At 37.6% G+C, this 16,049-nt stretch overlaps 2 protein-coding genes across 3 annotated transcripts; one reads left to right on the plus strand and one right to left on the minus strand.

The window, feature by feature from the left end:
* Positions 1-1,857: 1,857 nt before the first annotated feature.
* On the plus strand, positions 1,858-10,971 carry LOC137737511 (mediator of RNA polymerase II transcription subunit 23-like). Its single transcript, XM_068477018.1, has 21 exons — positions 1,858-2,105; positions 2,196-2,239; positions 2,480-2,579; positions 2,683-3,582; positions 3,803-4,037; positions 4,280-4,497; positions 4,719-4,926; positions 5,083-5,363; positions 5,921-6,004; positions 6,582-6,676; positions 6,858-7,020; positions 7,114-7,359; positions 7,620-7,790; positions 7,924-8,037; positions 8,133-8,258; positions 8,447-8,595; positions 8,781-9,021; positions 9,121-9,892; positions 9,987-10,168; positions 10,313-10,416; positions 10,530-10,971. Exons 1-21 carry the CDS (start codon positions 1,998-2,000, stop codon positions 10,729-10,731), a joined length of 4,743 nt encoding a protein of 1,580 aa, XP_068333119.1. The 5' UTR covers positions 1,858-1,997; the 3' UTR covers positions 10,732-10,971.
* A 929-nt stretch (positions 10,972-11,900) lies between these two features.
* LOC137738004 (protein TIFY 6A-like) lies at positions 11,901-15,800 on the minus strand. 2 transcript variants are annotated; one of them, XM_068477601.1, is made up of 7 exons: positions 15,493-15,798; positions 13,690-13,874; positions 13,221-13,516; positions 13,045-13,135; positions 12,587-12,914; positions 12,453-12,510; positions 11,901-12,267 (listed from the first exon to the last, which is right to left on the minus strand). In XM_068477601.1, the coding sequence occupies exons 1-7, from the start codon at positions 15,578-15,580 to the stop codon at positions 12,165-12,167; spliced, it is 1,149 nt and encodes a 382-aa protein (XP_068333702.1). In that variant the 5' UTR covers positions 15,581-15,798; the 3' UTR covers positions 11,901-12,164. The 2 variants fall into 2 exon arrangements, with proteins under 2 accessions (XP_068333702.1, XP_068333701.1); XM_068477600.1 differs by having other exon boundaries at positions 12,453-12,914; positions 15,493-15,800.
* Between the last annotated feature and the right edge of the window lie 249 nt (positions 15,801-16,049).

The raw sequence follows: 16,049 nt of genomic DNA on the forward strand, positions 1-16,049 counted from the left end.
CACCTCCCGCACCACACGCTCAGCTTGGATCCAAGTTAGGTGCACAGTCCTGTCGTACAGACCACTTTAGGTGGTTCCGACTCGTAGGTGACCCGCGATTATTCGCACAGCCTTCACGTGATCGTAGCACTAGAGCGTATATATATGTTACACCCAGGCCTGTCGTACAGACCACTTTAGGTGGTTCCGACTCGTGGGCAGGTTCAGTTATTGAGTTTGAGATTTGAGCTCTATATGCAGCCGTACAGGTCACGTTAGGTGACTCCGGCTGCCAGATTACATGTTGTTGATATGATTTATACATGAGCACTTGCATTTCCATTATGAGGTTTCGACATGGCATATTCTTGAGCATGATTGGCATACCCTTGAGCATGTTTGGCATATGTATACATACGTATATATGTTTATTTTCTGGGAAGTATACAGGTTTTACGGCGAGGGGTTAGAACGTTTTTACTAAATGGTTTTCAAATAGCTTTGTTTTTGCCCACTCACGCTTTTGTTTTGCGCCCCTCCAGGTTCTAGTTGCTTAGCAGTTTCGGTGGTTTCCCAGAGGGTTCTCCCGGCTTTTCTGACAGATACTCACCAGTGTAGGGTCACCTTCGGGTGTACTATTGTCGCATCTTTTCTTTTGGACTGCTGTAGTCTTGCTCTGAACTTGTATCTCACTTACGCTAGCACTTGTTTAGTACTTTGTTTGCTAGTTTTTAATTATTCGTACTTTTTATATTACTATCTTATTAGCTTCCGCACGTGCACATGGTTACGTCACCTCCGTGTGACGGCCAACACGCCCTGATCTCGGTCGGGGTGTGTCACCAAATTACTTATTCCACACCCTTTTAATTTTTTAATAGTTTCTACAAACCACTAACACTTGATAGAAAAATATTAAAAAATTAAAAAGGTGTGAGGGAATTAATTTAGAGTGTGTGAATATAATCTCCCTTTTTTTTTTAGTTTTATATTTATAAATTAATTGAATCTAATGGTTAAGATATAATTTGATCAAATATAACGGTAAATATATATATAATAGTCCAAATTTAAATCAAATGGCTAAAGTAATTTGAAAAAAAAATTATGTGTTTCATATTCTTTCATAGTATTACATGAGTTTCATGGTGTCAGTTAGTGATTTTTCAATATTTATCGAAATCTAAATATTTTTAGGTTAAAATATTCATAAAATTAAATTAGGATAGTTTACCTAATTTTTTCTTTTAAAAAAAGTCACTTTAAGAAGAAAAAAAAGGCCTAAAATTCATTTTTTAATAATCTGGGGTTAAAATTTTAATCAATAATGGATTGAGCAAAAAAACTGTTTATGGGTTAAAAACTAAAATTTTTAGGCTAAAAATTTTAGATTTTAACCCAAGAGTTGGAGATAGCCTTAGTAAACTAGGTCATTAAATAGATTTTCTTCATTTTATCTAAGAATTACACAAGGAAAATTATATTTAAAAAGTTACACTACATTTCAATATTTTCAACAATTCTAAAGATGGAAGGACATGTCGCACAATAGAATTGGTTAAAAATTTATCGAAATCTATCAACAAAAATTGTACTTTTGTATAATGACACTTGAACGTGACAAGATCGGTTAAAAATTATATTCGAAATTAAAAATAAAATTATTTTTTTATTATTTTCAAACATAAAAAGTACTAATATTTTAGTACATATTGCCATAGTTATTGATAAAGATACAAAAGATAATTACTATTTAATAATTAAAGACAGTTATTATTCCTGGGATTGAATTGACTGTTGGCAAGGAGCCTTTACACTGACCGCGCTCTTAGCGCCACTGACCGCGTTCTGTGCGTAATATATGTTATTCGGGGCTCCGTATCCACACGCAAATACCCACTATAACAAAACCGAAGCGCCTCCGCCTACCTGAAAAAACTGATTCCTCCGCCACCGCCTCACTTTCTTCGCTCTTCCATTATCTCCGCCGGAGCTCCGATTGGACATGAACTGAAGCAATGGACCAAAACCAGAGACCATCCTCCTCGGCGTCAGCTGCCTCGCGAGCTTACCAGTTCCACCCAGCACGCGCCGCAATTGTCAATCTTTTCGACCTCTACTTAGGAGTGAGTACAATTTGCACTCGCTCTGTATTTTTTTGTTCTAACTTTTGATTCAATAAATCTGAAATTAAGAAATTTCATGCTTTTTCGCAGAGAAGTAGCCGCCAAAAATCCGATGATTCAGTTCGAGAACTTCCGTAAGTGTGTCTGTTTGCTGCGTAATTAGTTCGAATTGTATGAATTAATTTAAATTAGGCTGCGTAATTAGTTTGAATTATATGAACTAATTTAAATTAATGTTCTTTTTTTGGTTAGAGATTATAATTTTGGGTTCTGAGTGCTCAAACTGTACAGTTGATATGATAATACTCATCAAAGAAAAAAATTTGAGTTGGAAAAAAACCACTTTGAAGAAGTTAATGTTGTCGATTCTTCAGGAACAAGTCACAGAAGCGTGTACTTGCTCTTAATCGGGAGCTTCCACCTCGAAACGAGCAGTTCCTACTGGATTTTGAACAACTGCAGAGCCAGTTTCCTGTGAGTTGCACAATTCGAAACGAGCTGTTTTATGTATCATTGTTGTTAGGAGTTTTATTACTTTAAGGTAGTAGTTCTGATGCTGTTGTTTGGTGTGTTTCAGGACCAAGATCAACTGCATGTCGTGACAGAGTCTGTACTTATATCTTTAGTCGTGCAATGCAGCAATCATGCGCCACGGGCGGAGTTTCTTCTCTTTGCTCTAAGGAGCTTGTGTACTATAGGTCACATTAACTGGGATACTTTTTTGCCGTCCCTTCTTTCTTCAGTCTCTGCTGCAGAAATGTCAGTTGGTCAAGGTAGTCAAGCAATGCCTGCTGTTTCAAGTCCTGCCTCTTCATTACCTTCAGTGCATGGCATTGGTTCCCCCAGCCAGTCTGCTATTGAACCATCATCTATGTCACCGGTTAAATCATCTGACATAGCCTCCAATGGACAGCAGGCTACGGCAAGGTTCAACTCATCTATAAGAGATAATGCCATAAGCAGTCTTCGTCAGCTGTGCTGCAAGATCATTTTAACTGGAATCGAATTTAATTTAAAACCAGTGACTCATGCTAACATCTTTTCCCATATGCTTAATTGGCTGGTTAATTGGGACCAAAAACAACTTGGGGTTGATGAATCTGATAGTGTAAGATCCTGGAGACCTGGAAAGGCGCTAATTGAATGGCTACATAGCTGTTTGGATGTGATTTGGCTTTTGGTTGACGATGATAAATGCCGAGTGCCCTTCTATGAATTACTGCGAAGTGGGTTGCAATTTATGGAGAATATACCTGATGATGAAGCCTTATTTACTCTAATCTTGGAGATCCATAGGAGGCGAGATATGATGGCCATGCACATGAAAATGTTAGATCAACACCTACATTGCCCTACTTTTGGGACTCATCGGATTTTCACGCAGACAACTCCTAGTGTTTCAGGAGAAGCAGTAGCAACCTTGCGGTATTCACCAATCACATATCCAAGTGTTCTTGGAGAACCATTGCATGGAGAGGTGATGAATTTATTTAAGAATTCGTTATTTGTCATGGGAATATCAGTATATATCATGTTTATACAATAGTTGGTATCATTAGATTTATGATAATGTACTAGTAATATCTGTAAAAAGAAATGATATTCTCCAACAAGCATAATTTCTGTATCTATGCTACTTCTTTAGGGATCTTTTTTAGGGGATATAATCTAGAATTCCTTTGCTTTTGCTGGTGCAGGACCTTGCAACTTCAATTCCGAAAGGAAGTTTGGATTGGGAGAGAGCTTTGCGTTGCATAAGGCATGCTCTTTGTACTACTCCATCACCTGACTGGTGGAAACGGGTGCTGCTTGTAGCCCCCTGCTACAGGTCTCCTTCTCAAGGACCTACTCCTGGTGCTGTTTTCATCTCTGAAATGATTTGCGAGGCAACAATTGATAGAATTGTTGAGCTATTGAAATTGACCAATTTAGGTAATATTATCTTCATTGTTAATTAATAAGATTAGCCTTTTCTTAGCTGTATGGCTTTCTTATGGATATTGTAGACCTTCCTTTTTCTTCTTACATAGTTTTTTTTTTAGTACAATTCTATATAATTTTTTATCCTAATTTTTTTTTTTATAACTTTTATCCTACTTTTATTTTGTGGTTCTGGCTGCATGTATAATGATTGATATTATAGTAAGCTAATGCTTATATCTTGTTCCTTGCAGATATTAATTGCTGGCAAGAGTGGCTTGTCTTTTCGGATATATTCTATTTTCTTATAAAAAGTGGCTGTATTGATTTCGTTGATTTTGTGGACAAGCTAGTTTCACGCCTTAACGAGGGTGATCAACAAATTCTTAGGACAAATCACGTCACTTGGCTTCTTGCTCAAATTATTCGGGTTGAACATGTGATGAATGCTCTAAATCAAGATGCTAGAAAGGTTGTCCTTGAAAAGTAGAATCCGTTGTCTTTCTAATGAAGTCACATAATTTGTCTCACTTCTTGCAATTTCTTTGTCTATTTAGCTGCACTAACTAAATGTCGGCATTATTTCACTTTGTCCCCGAAGAATGACTTCTGTCAATTTGATTTGTGCTTCCTCTGTAATTTGATATGACTTGATCATGTCATATTTATAGCCTGTAGCTTTACTGCTTGTAGGTGGAGACAACAAGAAAGATCCTATCATTTCATAAAGAAGATAGGAGCTCAGATCCAAATAGTCCTCAAAGTATACTGCTGGACTTCATAAGTAGTTGCCAGAATTTACGTATTTGGTCGTTGAACACAACAACTAGAGAATATCTGAATAATGAGCAGCTTCAGAAAGGAAAGCAAATAGATGAATGGTGGAGGACAGCGAGCAAAGGTACATTCCACTCCAGAAGTATTACAAATTGACAGTTTCTGGCAACGAAATCAAGAACGATTGTTATAAAATTGCCTTATATGACTTAGTAAGTTCTATAATGGGACATTTTTCCTGGAAATCTTGTGAACTTGTATCTGTTGGTTTCTATTTCAGGGGACCGAATGATGGATTATATGAATATGGATGAAAGGTCAATTGGGATGTTTTGGGTTGTGTCTTACACCATGGCGCAGCCAGCTTGTGAAACTGTGATCAATTGGTTATCCTCTGCTGGGGTTATAGAGTCGTTACCAGGAACAAACTTACAGTCCAATGAGAGGCTAATGGTTATGCGGGAAGTATGTCCACTGCCGATGTCCTTGTTATCTGGCTTTTCAATGAACCTATGTTTAAAGCTGGCGTATCAAATGGAAGAATCTTTATTTTCTGGGCAGGTAATCTTTTATTTTTCTTGGAAATTGCTATTTTCAGCTAGGATTTGGAAGTAGCCCTAAATTGGTTAAGTATACTTATTGGTAATTGAAACTTTTGTTCATTTACTGATGTATGCCTTCCATATCGGATAGCCAGAGCCTGCAGGCTGTAAGAACTAAGAACATGGATTACATGTATAATGATGGGGAAGGGGAAAATGAAAATAAAGGAGTTGGCCACTCCCCCTCTACTCTCTCTCTCTCTATCTCTCTCTCTCTCTCTCTCTCTCTCTCTCACTCTTTCTCTCTCTCTCTCTCTCACACACACACACACACTTATCTTGCACCTTATGGAGCTGTTCATGAATCTTTTTTGTTCACTTTGATAGAAATCACAGTATTTCTAATTTTGAGATTTGCGCATAATCAGAAGAAATTTATACTTCAAGCTATGGCTTCTTACCATTGATCTGAGAGTGGCTTCTTAGTAGAAAATATTTTTTTGTATATACCAACCAACCTATTATTTACTCTTTTTGAACTGTCTTTTGACATATTTTCTTATGTTTTAAATGCAGGTTGTACCTAGTATTGCAATGGCTGAAACATATTGTAGGCTGCTGCTCATTGCACCTCAGTCATTATTTCGTTCTCATTTCAATGTAATTTTCTTTTAACTCTAAGGTTTTCATTGCTTCTCTGATTGAATGTTTCTCATGTTTCTCGCAAATGATCATCCATCTTAATAACTTACTCCCACTAGGGCACTTAACTTAAAGATCAAAAGCTATGAGGTTTGCCCTTTTCCTTAGCACGCAAAATTTGACCCGAAGTCTGTAGCATAACTCCTTGAAATGTTACTATTAGGCTTGTTGCCACCTTATATTATTAGCATTTTACTGAATAAGCTAAATCATATAGAACGTATTAAAGCTTCATGTTGACTTTTTCCTTCTCGTAAGTTGATAGTCTGTATGGTCGGTCTTCCAGATACGTCTTTGGCGTTCACCTTCACCTACACTTGTGTAACTATGATGTTGATTTGGTTACTCTGTATAAGTCTTTGCCGTCTTAACTTGTAGTTAATACCCTTCCTTTTTTTTTCCCTTGTCACAGTAAGCACCATTTGTCGTTTGTTAAAATTTAATTTCCTTGTCCATTTTTTAAACAGTACTGTTGTAACCTTTTGCGTTTCATTAACTTGTACTGTGATATTTATTTATTTATTCTGTATCTCAGCATTTGGCGCAAAGGAATCCCTCGGTATTGAGCAAGCCAGGCGTAACTCTTGTAGTGCTTGAAATATTGAATTACCGTTTGCTTCCACTTTACAGGTGATTATTTGTATTATCCAAATGTTGAAATTACACTTCCTTCAAGTTAATTATAATTTTCAAAGATAGGGTAGGACTCTCTTGGCTTCAGATGCTGTAAATATTGACTTTATATTTCTTTCATCTACCATACGATGCCACTGCAAGTTAAAATTTATAAGTTGTCGCATATTCCATATAGGTACCAAGGAAAAAGCAAAGCCTTGATGTATGATGTTACGAAAATAGTTTCTGCTCTAAAATCAAAACGTGGAGACCATCGTGTATTTAGGTTGGCTGAGAACTTGTGTATGAATCTTATTCTGTCTCTGAGAGACTTTTTCTTGGTGAAAAGAGAAGGGAAGGTATATACTGCATTTTCCAAACAGCAACCCTTTTTTGTTTAAATTTCATAGACAAACTGAAATGTAATTGTACGTATTGTTAAACTTTGGCAGGGTCCAACTGAATTCACAGAAACTTTAAATCGAGTAACTGTTGTCACTCTTGCGATCATCATTAAGACACGAGGAATTGCAGATGCTGAACATCTGCTTTATCTTCAAACCATGTTAGAGCAGATATTAGCCACTAGTAATCACACATGGTCAGAGAAAACATTGCGCTATTTCCCTTCTCTTCTACGTGATGTTTTGATCCAACGGATTGATAAAAGGGGCCTGGCAATTCAAGAATGGCAGCAGGTTCGTTGTTGCTCCCATGTTTTTTGATTTCGTAGTGTCTGTTTTGTTCATCTGTAACATCTTTTTTTTCCTGCTGTCAAACTTCAGATGCCATGACTTTTTTTTACCCTTTCATAAAGATGATTTTGTTATCCTACAGGATTGATTAGAATTTTCTGTACTTAAAACTATTAACTTCTCCTGTCAGACTTGGTTTTGGAACATTGTCCATCATGAATATTTCTTAGATAAACATAATGATGAAAGATCCTCTTTTGCAGGCCGAAACCACTGTGATTAACCAATGCACCCAGCTTCTGTCACCTTCCGCTGATCCTAAATATGTAATGACCTATATCAGTCACAGTTTTCCTCAACACCGACAATATCTATGTGCTGGTGCATGGATCCTGATGCAAGGGCACCCAGAAAACATTAACAGCGTAAACTTAGTAAGTTTAATGCATTATGAATAAAACCATGATTATTATTTATCCATTGCTATTAGAACCTGGACGTCTTGGCGGACTTCGTTTTGTATTGCCTAGGAAACTGTTGCTTAATTTCTTCCTTATATGGTTTCAGGCACGTGTCTTGAGAGAGTTTTCTCCTGAGGAAGTAACGTCTAATATTTATACAATGGTGGATGTTCTGCTTCATCAAATTCAGTTGGAACTTCAGCATGGCCATTCTTTTCAGGTCTGTCAATTGTTCTTAGGCTTTTCAGACACAATCCTGTGCATTGCATGCCTGTGGAGTTGTTTTTACGGACATTTCATTCATTTCTTTTTCAGGATCTTTTATTGAAAGCTTGTGCAAACCTAGCTTTTTATATTTGGACCCATGAGTTGCTCCCTTTGGATATTTTGCTCCTGGCACTTATTGATCGTGACGATGACCCCCATGCTTTGCATATCGTGGTACGTGCTTTCAACTTTTTATTTTATTTTTTATTTAGAATTTCTAATCTTGTTTGCATATATGAATTAATTAAAAAGAACAAGGTTAATGTGAGAATTGCACTTTATCTATTGAACAAATTGATCTGGATATGTACTACAATACAAGATATGTTCTTGATGCAATTATGTACTAATATGTGATGCAGATTAGTCTACTCGATAGGCAAGAACTTCAACAGAGGGTGAAACTATATTGTGCGAATCGAGGTCCCCCTGAACACTGGCTTTTCTCTGGACCCTTTAAGCGAGTTGAATTGCAAAAGGCCCTTGGGAATCATCTATCCTGGAAGGACAGGTTGCATTGCATCTGTTATATATGAACTTTTTCTTCTGTTTTTTTTTTTTTTTTTTTTTGGGGTTTGATGTTGGGACTATATAGTATGGTTTTTAAGCTAAGATAAGAATCATGCAGATAAGCTAAACTTTGTGAATCGTTAGTGCATATCATTATTCACTTACATGGTCTTTTATGTTATGCAGGTATCCTACTTTCTTCGATGATATTGCAGGGCGTTTGCTCCCAGTCATTCCGTTGATAATTTATAGACTAATTGAAAATGATGCCATAGATTCAGCTGAAAGAATTCTGGTCATGTATTCTACATTTCTTAAATACCACCCTTTAAGATTTACATTTGTTCGTGACATACTTGCATATTTTTATGGCCATCTTCCCGGAAAGCTCATTGTCCGAATATTGAATGGACTCGAAGTCAACAAGGTAAAGACTTTGCTCTCCTTTTTATTTTTTTGGTATTCAGCATTGACTATTGAGTACTATTATCCTCCAGTTACTTTATTAACTCCAATTTTGTTTCAGATCCCATTTTCTGAGTCATTCCCGGTGCATATGAATTTATCAAATTCCACCATGTGCCCACCTGCCGATTACTTTGCAACTCTCTTACTGGGACTAGTGAATAATGTCATTCCTCCATTGCATAACAACTCAAAATCTGGAGCGAATGATGCTTTAAATAATTCAATGCGTGCCCCACCTAACAAGACTCCTCCAACGTCGCAGTCTGGGCAAGCAAATGTTTCTGATGGCCAGAAAGCATTCTTTCAAATTCAGGATCCAGGCACATATACTCAGCTGGTTCTTGAAACAGCAGTCATTGAACTGCTCTCTCTTCCTGTATCTTCATCCCAGATTGTATCATCATTGGTTCAGATTGTCATCAATATACAACCAACATTAATTCAATCCAGCAATGGCCTGCACGGAGCTCCAAATGGTGTTGGGCAAGGCTCTGTTTTACCAACATCCCCTTCGGGCGGAAGCACAGATTCCTTGGGCACGAGCAGGTCAGCTGCTTCAGGGTCAGGAATAAATGCATCTAACTTTGTTTCTCGAAGTGGTTATACATGCCAACAGTTGTCTTGCTTATTGATCCAAGCATGTGGTCTTCTACTGGCTCAACTGCCTCCTGATTTTCATATGCAACTCTATCTAGAGGCATCACGTATAATAAAAGAAACATGGTGGCTCACTGATGGCAAAGGGTCAATGGGAGAAGTAGACTCTGCTGTCGGTTATGCTTTGTTGGATCCAACATGGGCTGCTCAAGACAATACCTCGACCGCCATTGGTATGCTACAATATATGCAATGGTTATTTACTGGTAAACCTTGCTTTGCTTCCCGATCCGAGGGTTTATAGCTAACTCTATGTTGTGATTGCAGGTAATATTGTTGCCCTGCTTCATTCGTTTTTCAGTAACCTCCCACATGAGTGGCTAGAAGGGACCCATCTTATCATCAAACATCTCAGGCCAGTGACTTCAGTTGCAATGTTGAGAATAGCATTCCGGATAATGGGTCCCTTGCTCCCTAAACTAGCCAATGCGCACGCCCTCTTCAGTAAGGTACAGAAATTCACTTATTGGGAGCTTTTATTAGAATTTCGTCAAAGGTTTTAATCATTGTTTATGCGTTTTGAATTCGTCCAAGTAATATGTATAAAGAAAGTTTCAATTGTTTGTGGTTAATCATTTTGTAAACCGTTTCAGGCTCTGTCGTTGATTTTAAGTATGATGGTAGATGTCTTCGGGAAGAATGTACAGCCTCCAATTCCAGTCAAGCCATTAGAAATAGCAGATATAATTGACTTCTTGTAAGTGCTTTTCTGTACTTGAAGCAAACAAATTTTCCGTTTGTGGTTTGATATAGCTGTTGTTAGTAGTGCCTGACGATAGCTAACCATGCGTAACCCGTTGTGTTACTCAGCCATCACATCGTCCACTATGAAGGGCAGGGAGGTCCTGTGCAGGCTAACAGCAAGCCCAGACCAGAGGTTTTAGCTCTCTGTGGAAGAGCCGCGGAAAGTCTGCGTCCGGACATACAACACCTTCTTTCCCACTTAAAACCCGACACGAATTCTTCCATTTACGCTGCTACCCATCCCAAGTTGAACCAGAATTCGTCGTAAATTTTTGGGTTTTTTTAGCATCTCTCATAAGCTGATTGCACCATTTGTTGGGATAATTATAGAAAACCAGCCAGGACTTTCCTCTCTGGAGTATGTAAAGTCGTGTATAGTGTAACATTATGTATCCAGCGACAGAAATAGGCAGGCTTTGGGTGGGTTTCTTGTAGATTTTCAGAAAATAAATCTCTTTTTATTCGTGCAATATTGTAATATAATTCGAACTTAATTAGTTAATCATCATATCACCATCGTATAATTGGTTTTAATTGTCCTTGCATTATTAAATCGAGATGCCACGATGCAGATTAGTCTCTATCCAACAATTGATCTCTTCTTGCGTAAATATCTCCATCTTTTAGGAACTAGAACAATTTCTCACATAAAAACAAAAACGGAAGAATAGTAGTTAGAGGCGGCTTTCAAATTCTTTTCAATGGGAACTCCGTCAACAAACTTTCGAGAAAAAGAATTCCGATCAAATACAAAATAAATTTGGTATCGAACTCGTCATTTACGAGGTTTATTTGGTATCAAACTCGTCATTTACGAGTTTAAACCTGAAGTCTTTCACTTACAGATAGAGGCGGATTTATATAAAAATCGGCGTGGACCACCAGAAAGTCGGTAGAAGATTCTTTGAAGAACATTTGAGGACCTCTCGATTCTCTTGGAAGGTGGTGGTGGAGAGGTGGTCGGAACCTCTTCGGTTCCATAAGCGTGTGATGTGCAAAGGCTGGCCTTTAGAGAAGCTGCCATGATTATTTTCCGGTGGCTCATCGGAAAAAAGCTGTCATGATCATTTCATGAATTCTTCCAAACGTGGAGGGCGTGTGCCAAATTGGTGAACAGCGAAGAAAGCGACTCCGCCCGCAGCGTAGGTGGCGACAACTAGACAGGCCCCGCCACGTCACGTCACTACAAGAGCAACGATTGATTGGCTTCAACTCAACGGAATGCTTTGACGGTATTGCAAGTTATTTTGTGGACCCACCCACCCATGTCCACCAATTATGGTCCCAACTGTCTAGCTGTCTCAACCACAGAAGGCGCGATCCATGTTAACGGCCAAGATTAAAAGATCTTGAGATCTGGAGAGGATCTCAATACGTGAAGGATGTTACCAGAGCCATATGATAACATCCTGCATCAATAATATAGCAACATGCAGATAAAAAATCGTATATAAAATATAATATTATTCCACAAAGTTGTTCGTTCAACATTATACAGTCGGATTCGCGTAAAAGGATCCGACTAGCGTTCAAAATAAAAAGGGGCCAAAACCCTACAACAACACTTTTGAGACTAAACTTAAATTCTCAAACAGTCGGGATAACTGTTATTTTCTACCAACAATGACAATGTGCTTCACATATTTCACTCGTACTACACAAATTTTGAAATAATTATCCCTTCTGCTTTAGCACCGAGCATCATCGATGTTCTCCTTGTTGGCCAAAATTCACTCCGCTGGATTCTGGAGTGCCGTGTTCTGGTGATTTCTTGTCGAAGTTGTATGGTGCTGCACTCATCACCCTGCACAGACGAAGACGGAATCCGGGATGTTATTATTCACTTCTATTTTGAGGTAAGAAGTTAGGTCAGTTGTTTAGCTGTTCCTCGGAAAAAATAGACAATTCTAAGTAACAAACATATGTTCTTATGGACAGTGAGCAATTCGTAAGTCTCAAAAAATTATAGTTGGAATGAACAAAAAGTACCTTTCCTTGCGCTTCTCCAAAAACCGAACCAAGGATGCTTTGCGAGCCTGTGGAACAGCTGTACAGGAAAGCATATGCCAGTTTAGATTGCAAACATTGTCCAATTAAGAAAAGAAAAAGGCAAATGTTGATACCAGAAGGAATCATAGAAGTTGCGGCAACAGATCCAGCTGCATTTGCTGTTTTTGGAGCCTCCATTTTGTTAACAGGACTGGTTGGACGTCTGGAAGTTCTAGCTGCCATTAGTTCATCAGTGCTTGTGGACCCACTTGCTGACTGGGCGCCAGAATGTGAAGAAACAGATAAGGGGCTAGAAAGAGCAGGTGGGTGTATATTTGTAGCCTGATTCACAGGAACACCGTCTTCTGCTGTCAACTTCGCACTAGGCACTTGAGATTTGGGTTGTGCAGCATTAGAGGAGTTAGAACAACTGTTTCCGGCCAAAAGCATCATTGCCTGAGCCTGAAAAGATGTCCCAAAACAATTTTAGAGCTCACATGACCCAATAGAAGGTTAACAAGAAAAACCCGTGTTTTCATGTGTGCGCTGGCAACGTGTCTGTGTGTTTGACCTAGAGGGTGAGGGAGGGTACCTTCTCAGGGGAGATATCATCATAGACATTCACAGTACCAGCATAAAAGATTGTCAATTGTGAAGGAGACCCAGAGATCTTGACATTGTTCCTACAAAGAATGTTTTAACAAACCTCAGAATTCAGTTGTTTTTATGAAATTTCGACCAAGGACTCGAGCATAATATCAAAGTTACCATGGTTCAGTGATCCCAGCAATGGAACCACCTGCAACGGGAAGAGCTGAAAGTGGAGCCGTAACAGGAATTCCTCCAAATATTTGGTGCTTCATGGTACTGGTGGAAAAATTCTGACCAGTTGTAGCCAAGTGATTCTTCAAGTAAGGATTGCTCATTGGAACAGAAATCCCTTGACTGGTAACTGAAATCATCTTTGCATCATGAGGATGGTGCACAGAATGCACATCATGTTGCATATGATAAGCTGTCAGGGAAAAATGAGTCCCACCTTGCCTATTGTGATTGAAGTAATCCTAGATAATAAAAAACACAACCCATTGAGGGAAACAGCAACAACAATATCAGAAGGCAATTTGATCCTAAATATTCCCGATAAGTCAAATTATTCAAGGCGATATGGAAGTCAAATATGCAAAATAAAAGAGAACGGCATCATAATTAACCCAGCAAAGGCGACAACATATACCTGAGCTTCATATGCAGTTTGTTTTTGACAAGGGCCAAGTGCATCCGCGGAGACGGAAGACAAGAATGAATCAGGTACCATCTTTTTAGTCCTATCATCTTGAGCAGCTTTGAAGGACATAAAATGAGGAACTGCAGAGACCTTGTTTTGAAACGGCGAATGAGCACCTCCACCTCTTCCAAACCCTAAACATCACAAACAAATAAACAAATTGTTCAAAAGTCCAAGTTACAAGAACCTCCTACGTATAAGCTTCAATAGATTTCAGTCTTCATTTATCGGCATTCAAAGTTTCCTGCTATGCAAACATCCTACCATGGACAAACCAATACTAGAAGAAACTGATAGGATGTGATAAATTACCAGCGCACCTCAGCTGGGAAACTGTTGAACACCATAAACAATCACATCTTAAAGATAAAATTGTTCACATGTTTTATTTTTAATCGAGCAATATTCTAATTAATCTAATCTAAACTACGGGGAGACGGATTCACATGCAGGTTAAGTAAACTAAATTCAAATATAGACAAACCATAATAAACAAGCATTATGTACTTTCTACTAAACCATTTAAATCAACTGAAAATATGACTTTAGCTCCTGGAACTCAATTTTCTCCACATAAAACCCGACGTAAATTTTTTGCTCAAATAAAACCCATTGACTAGACTCCACATAAGCAAATTCATTAATTATGTTTGACTTTACCCATTTAAAATTTTTCGGATGCCTAAAACACCCTTTATTGAATGTTTAATGTACACAATTAATTCTATGCAAATTGTAAGGGAGAATTAATGATTTTACAAAAATAATATTTTGCATATAAATGTAGGGATTTGTTGGTTAGTTTGGCTCTCGAATTCCAATTTACCATTACAACGTGTCCATATTATATATAGGTAAATTATTGTACTTTAAAATATATAAAAAAAAATTGTTGTTTAAGTAAAAATATATAAATTAAAGGAGATAAAAATTGTAGGTAAAGTAATTTTAGGACAAAGAAAAAGAAAAGAACCAACTATAGGTGAATTATTTACATATACAGTCTAGATAATTGATTCACCTAAAAAATGTAGGTAAATCACGTGTGCATAATTTACCTACTATTATTGAAATTTACCTACTGGCATAATTTACCTACTATTATATTAATTTACCTACTTGCATAATTTAGGAAAAATGCCAACAAAACATGAGAATATTATTTGCATATATCACAGGTAAATTGCCAAAAGAAATACGAGAATATTTTGTTTATATAATGTAGGTAAATGACAGACTATAGGACGATATTATTTATATAGGTAAAGTAGGGACGTTTAACTATTATATATAGGTAAAGTAGGGACATTTAAAGTAACGCACTAGATTGTTGTAGAAATTAAAAATAAATAAATAGAAAAAAAAGTCAGGATGATTAATTAGATTTTAAGGTCCTTGATTGAAACTAATTTTCAAGTGTGGGTTGTGGCAAAAATTGTAAATAATTTATATTAGTAGGTTACTTATATTCTTATGTGGCAGTTTATTTGATTTTTGAATTTTTGTTGGATTTTTAACTATACGTGGGTTTATGTTTAGAAATCGTGATTTTTCAAGATCAATATCTAATGAATCCTTTAATCAATTCTAAGAACTTAATCAACCACCCATGTAAACTTAAAATTGCTCAATTCCGATTGAATTAGAAAATAACACATAATTCATACACGAAAAGCTCAAAAATTCCAAATTTATAAAATTGAAAAGCTGAAAACTTTCTGTGACTAAAAGAGTAAACGGAAAATCACGGACCTGGGTCTTTGCCGCCATCGTTGTTGGTCTCCTCCTTCACCACAACCACCGGCTCCTTTGAGCTCAAACCCAAGAAATCTCTCTCCATCTCAGCCCACCACAATCACTCAAAAAAAAAAAAAGCATACAAAAAGGTCCACCTGAAAAAAAAAAGACTAACCAACAAATCCTTCAACCAAAATCCCGAGCTATCTGACACTGAGAAAGAATAAGGCAAAAACTTCCGCCTTCAGCAAACAAAAACATAAAAATATTACGGAGTCCCGAGTCTAGAGAGAGAGAGAGAGAGAGAGAGAGAGAGTGGGAGTTGCTTTGACAAGGAAGGAAGAGTTGTAAGTGATCTCGACCGTTTAAATTTTAAAAGTTTGATGATATGGGAATAGGATGACTTTACTTTATATAGAAGCGGGTGCATGTTGAGATTAAGGTTTACAGATGTAGTCCGGTTAAGGTGACCGGCTGGGCAGGTAATGGAACCACGTGCGGGAAGCTTTCGAGCGAAGTGGGACCCCAGATTGCTTCCCACGTGCGAGTGAGTTGTAGCGCAAATGTGCACC

The sequence above is a fragment of the Pyrus communis genome, chromosome 6 (genome assembly GCF_963583255.1).
Source record: "Pyrus communis chromosome 6, drPyrComm1.1, whole genome shotgun sequence".
In the NCBI taxonomy this organism is placed as follows: domain Eukaryota; kingdom Viridiplantae; phylum Streptophyta; class Magnoliopsida; order Rosales; family Rosaceae; genus Pyrus; species Pyrus communis.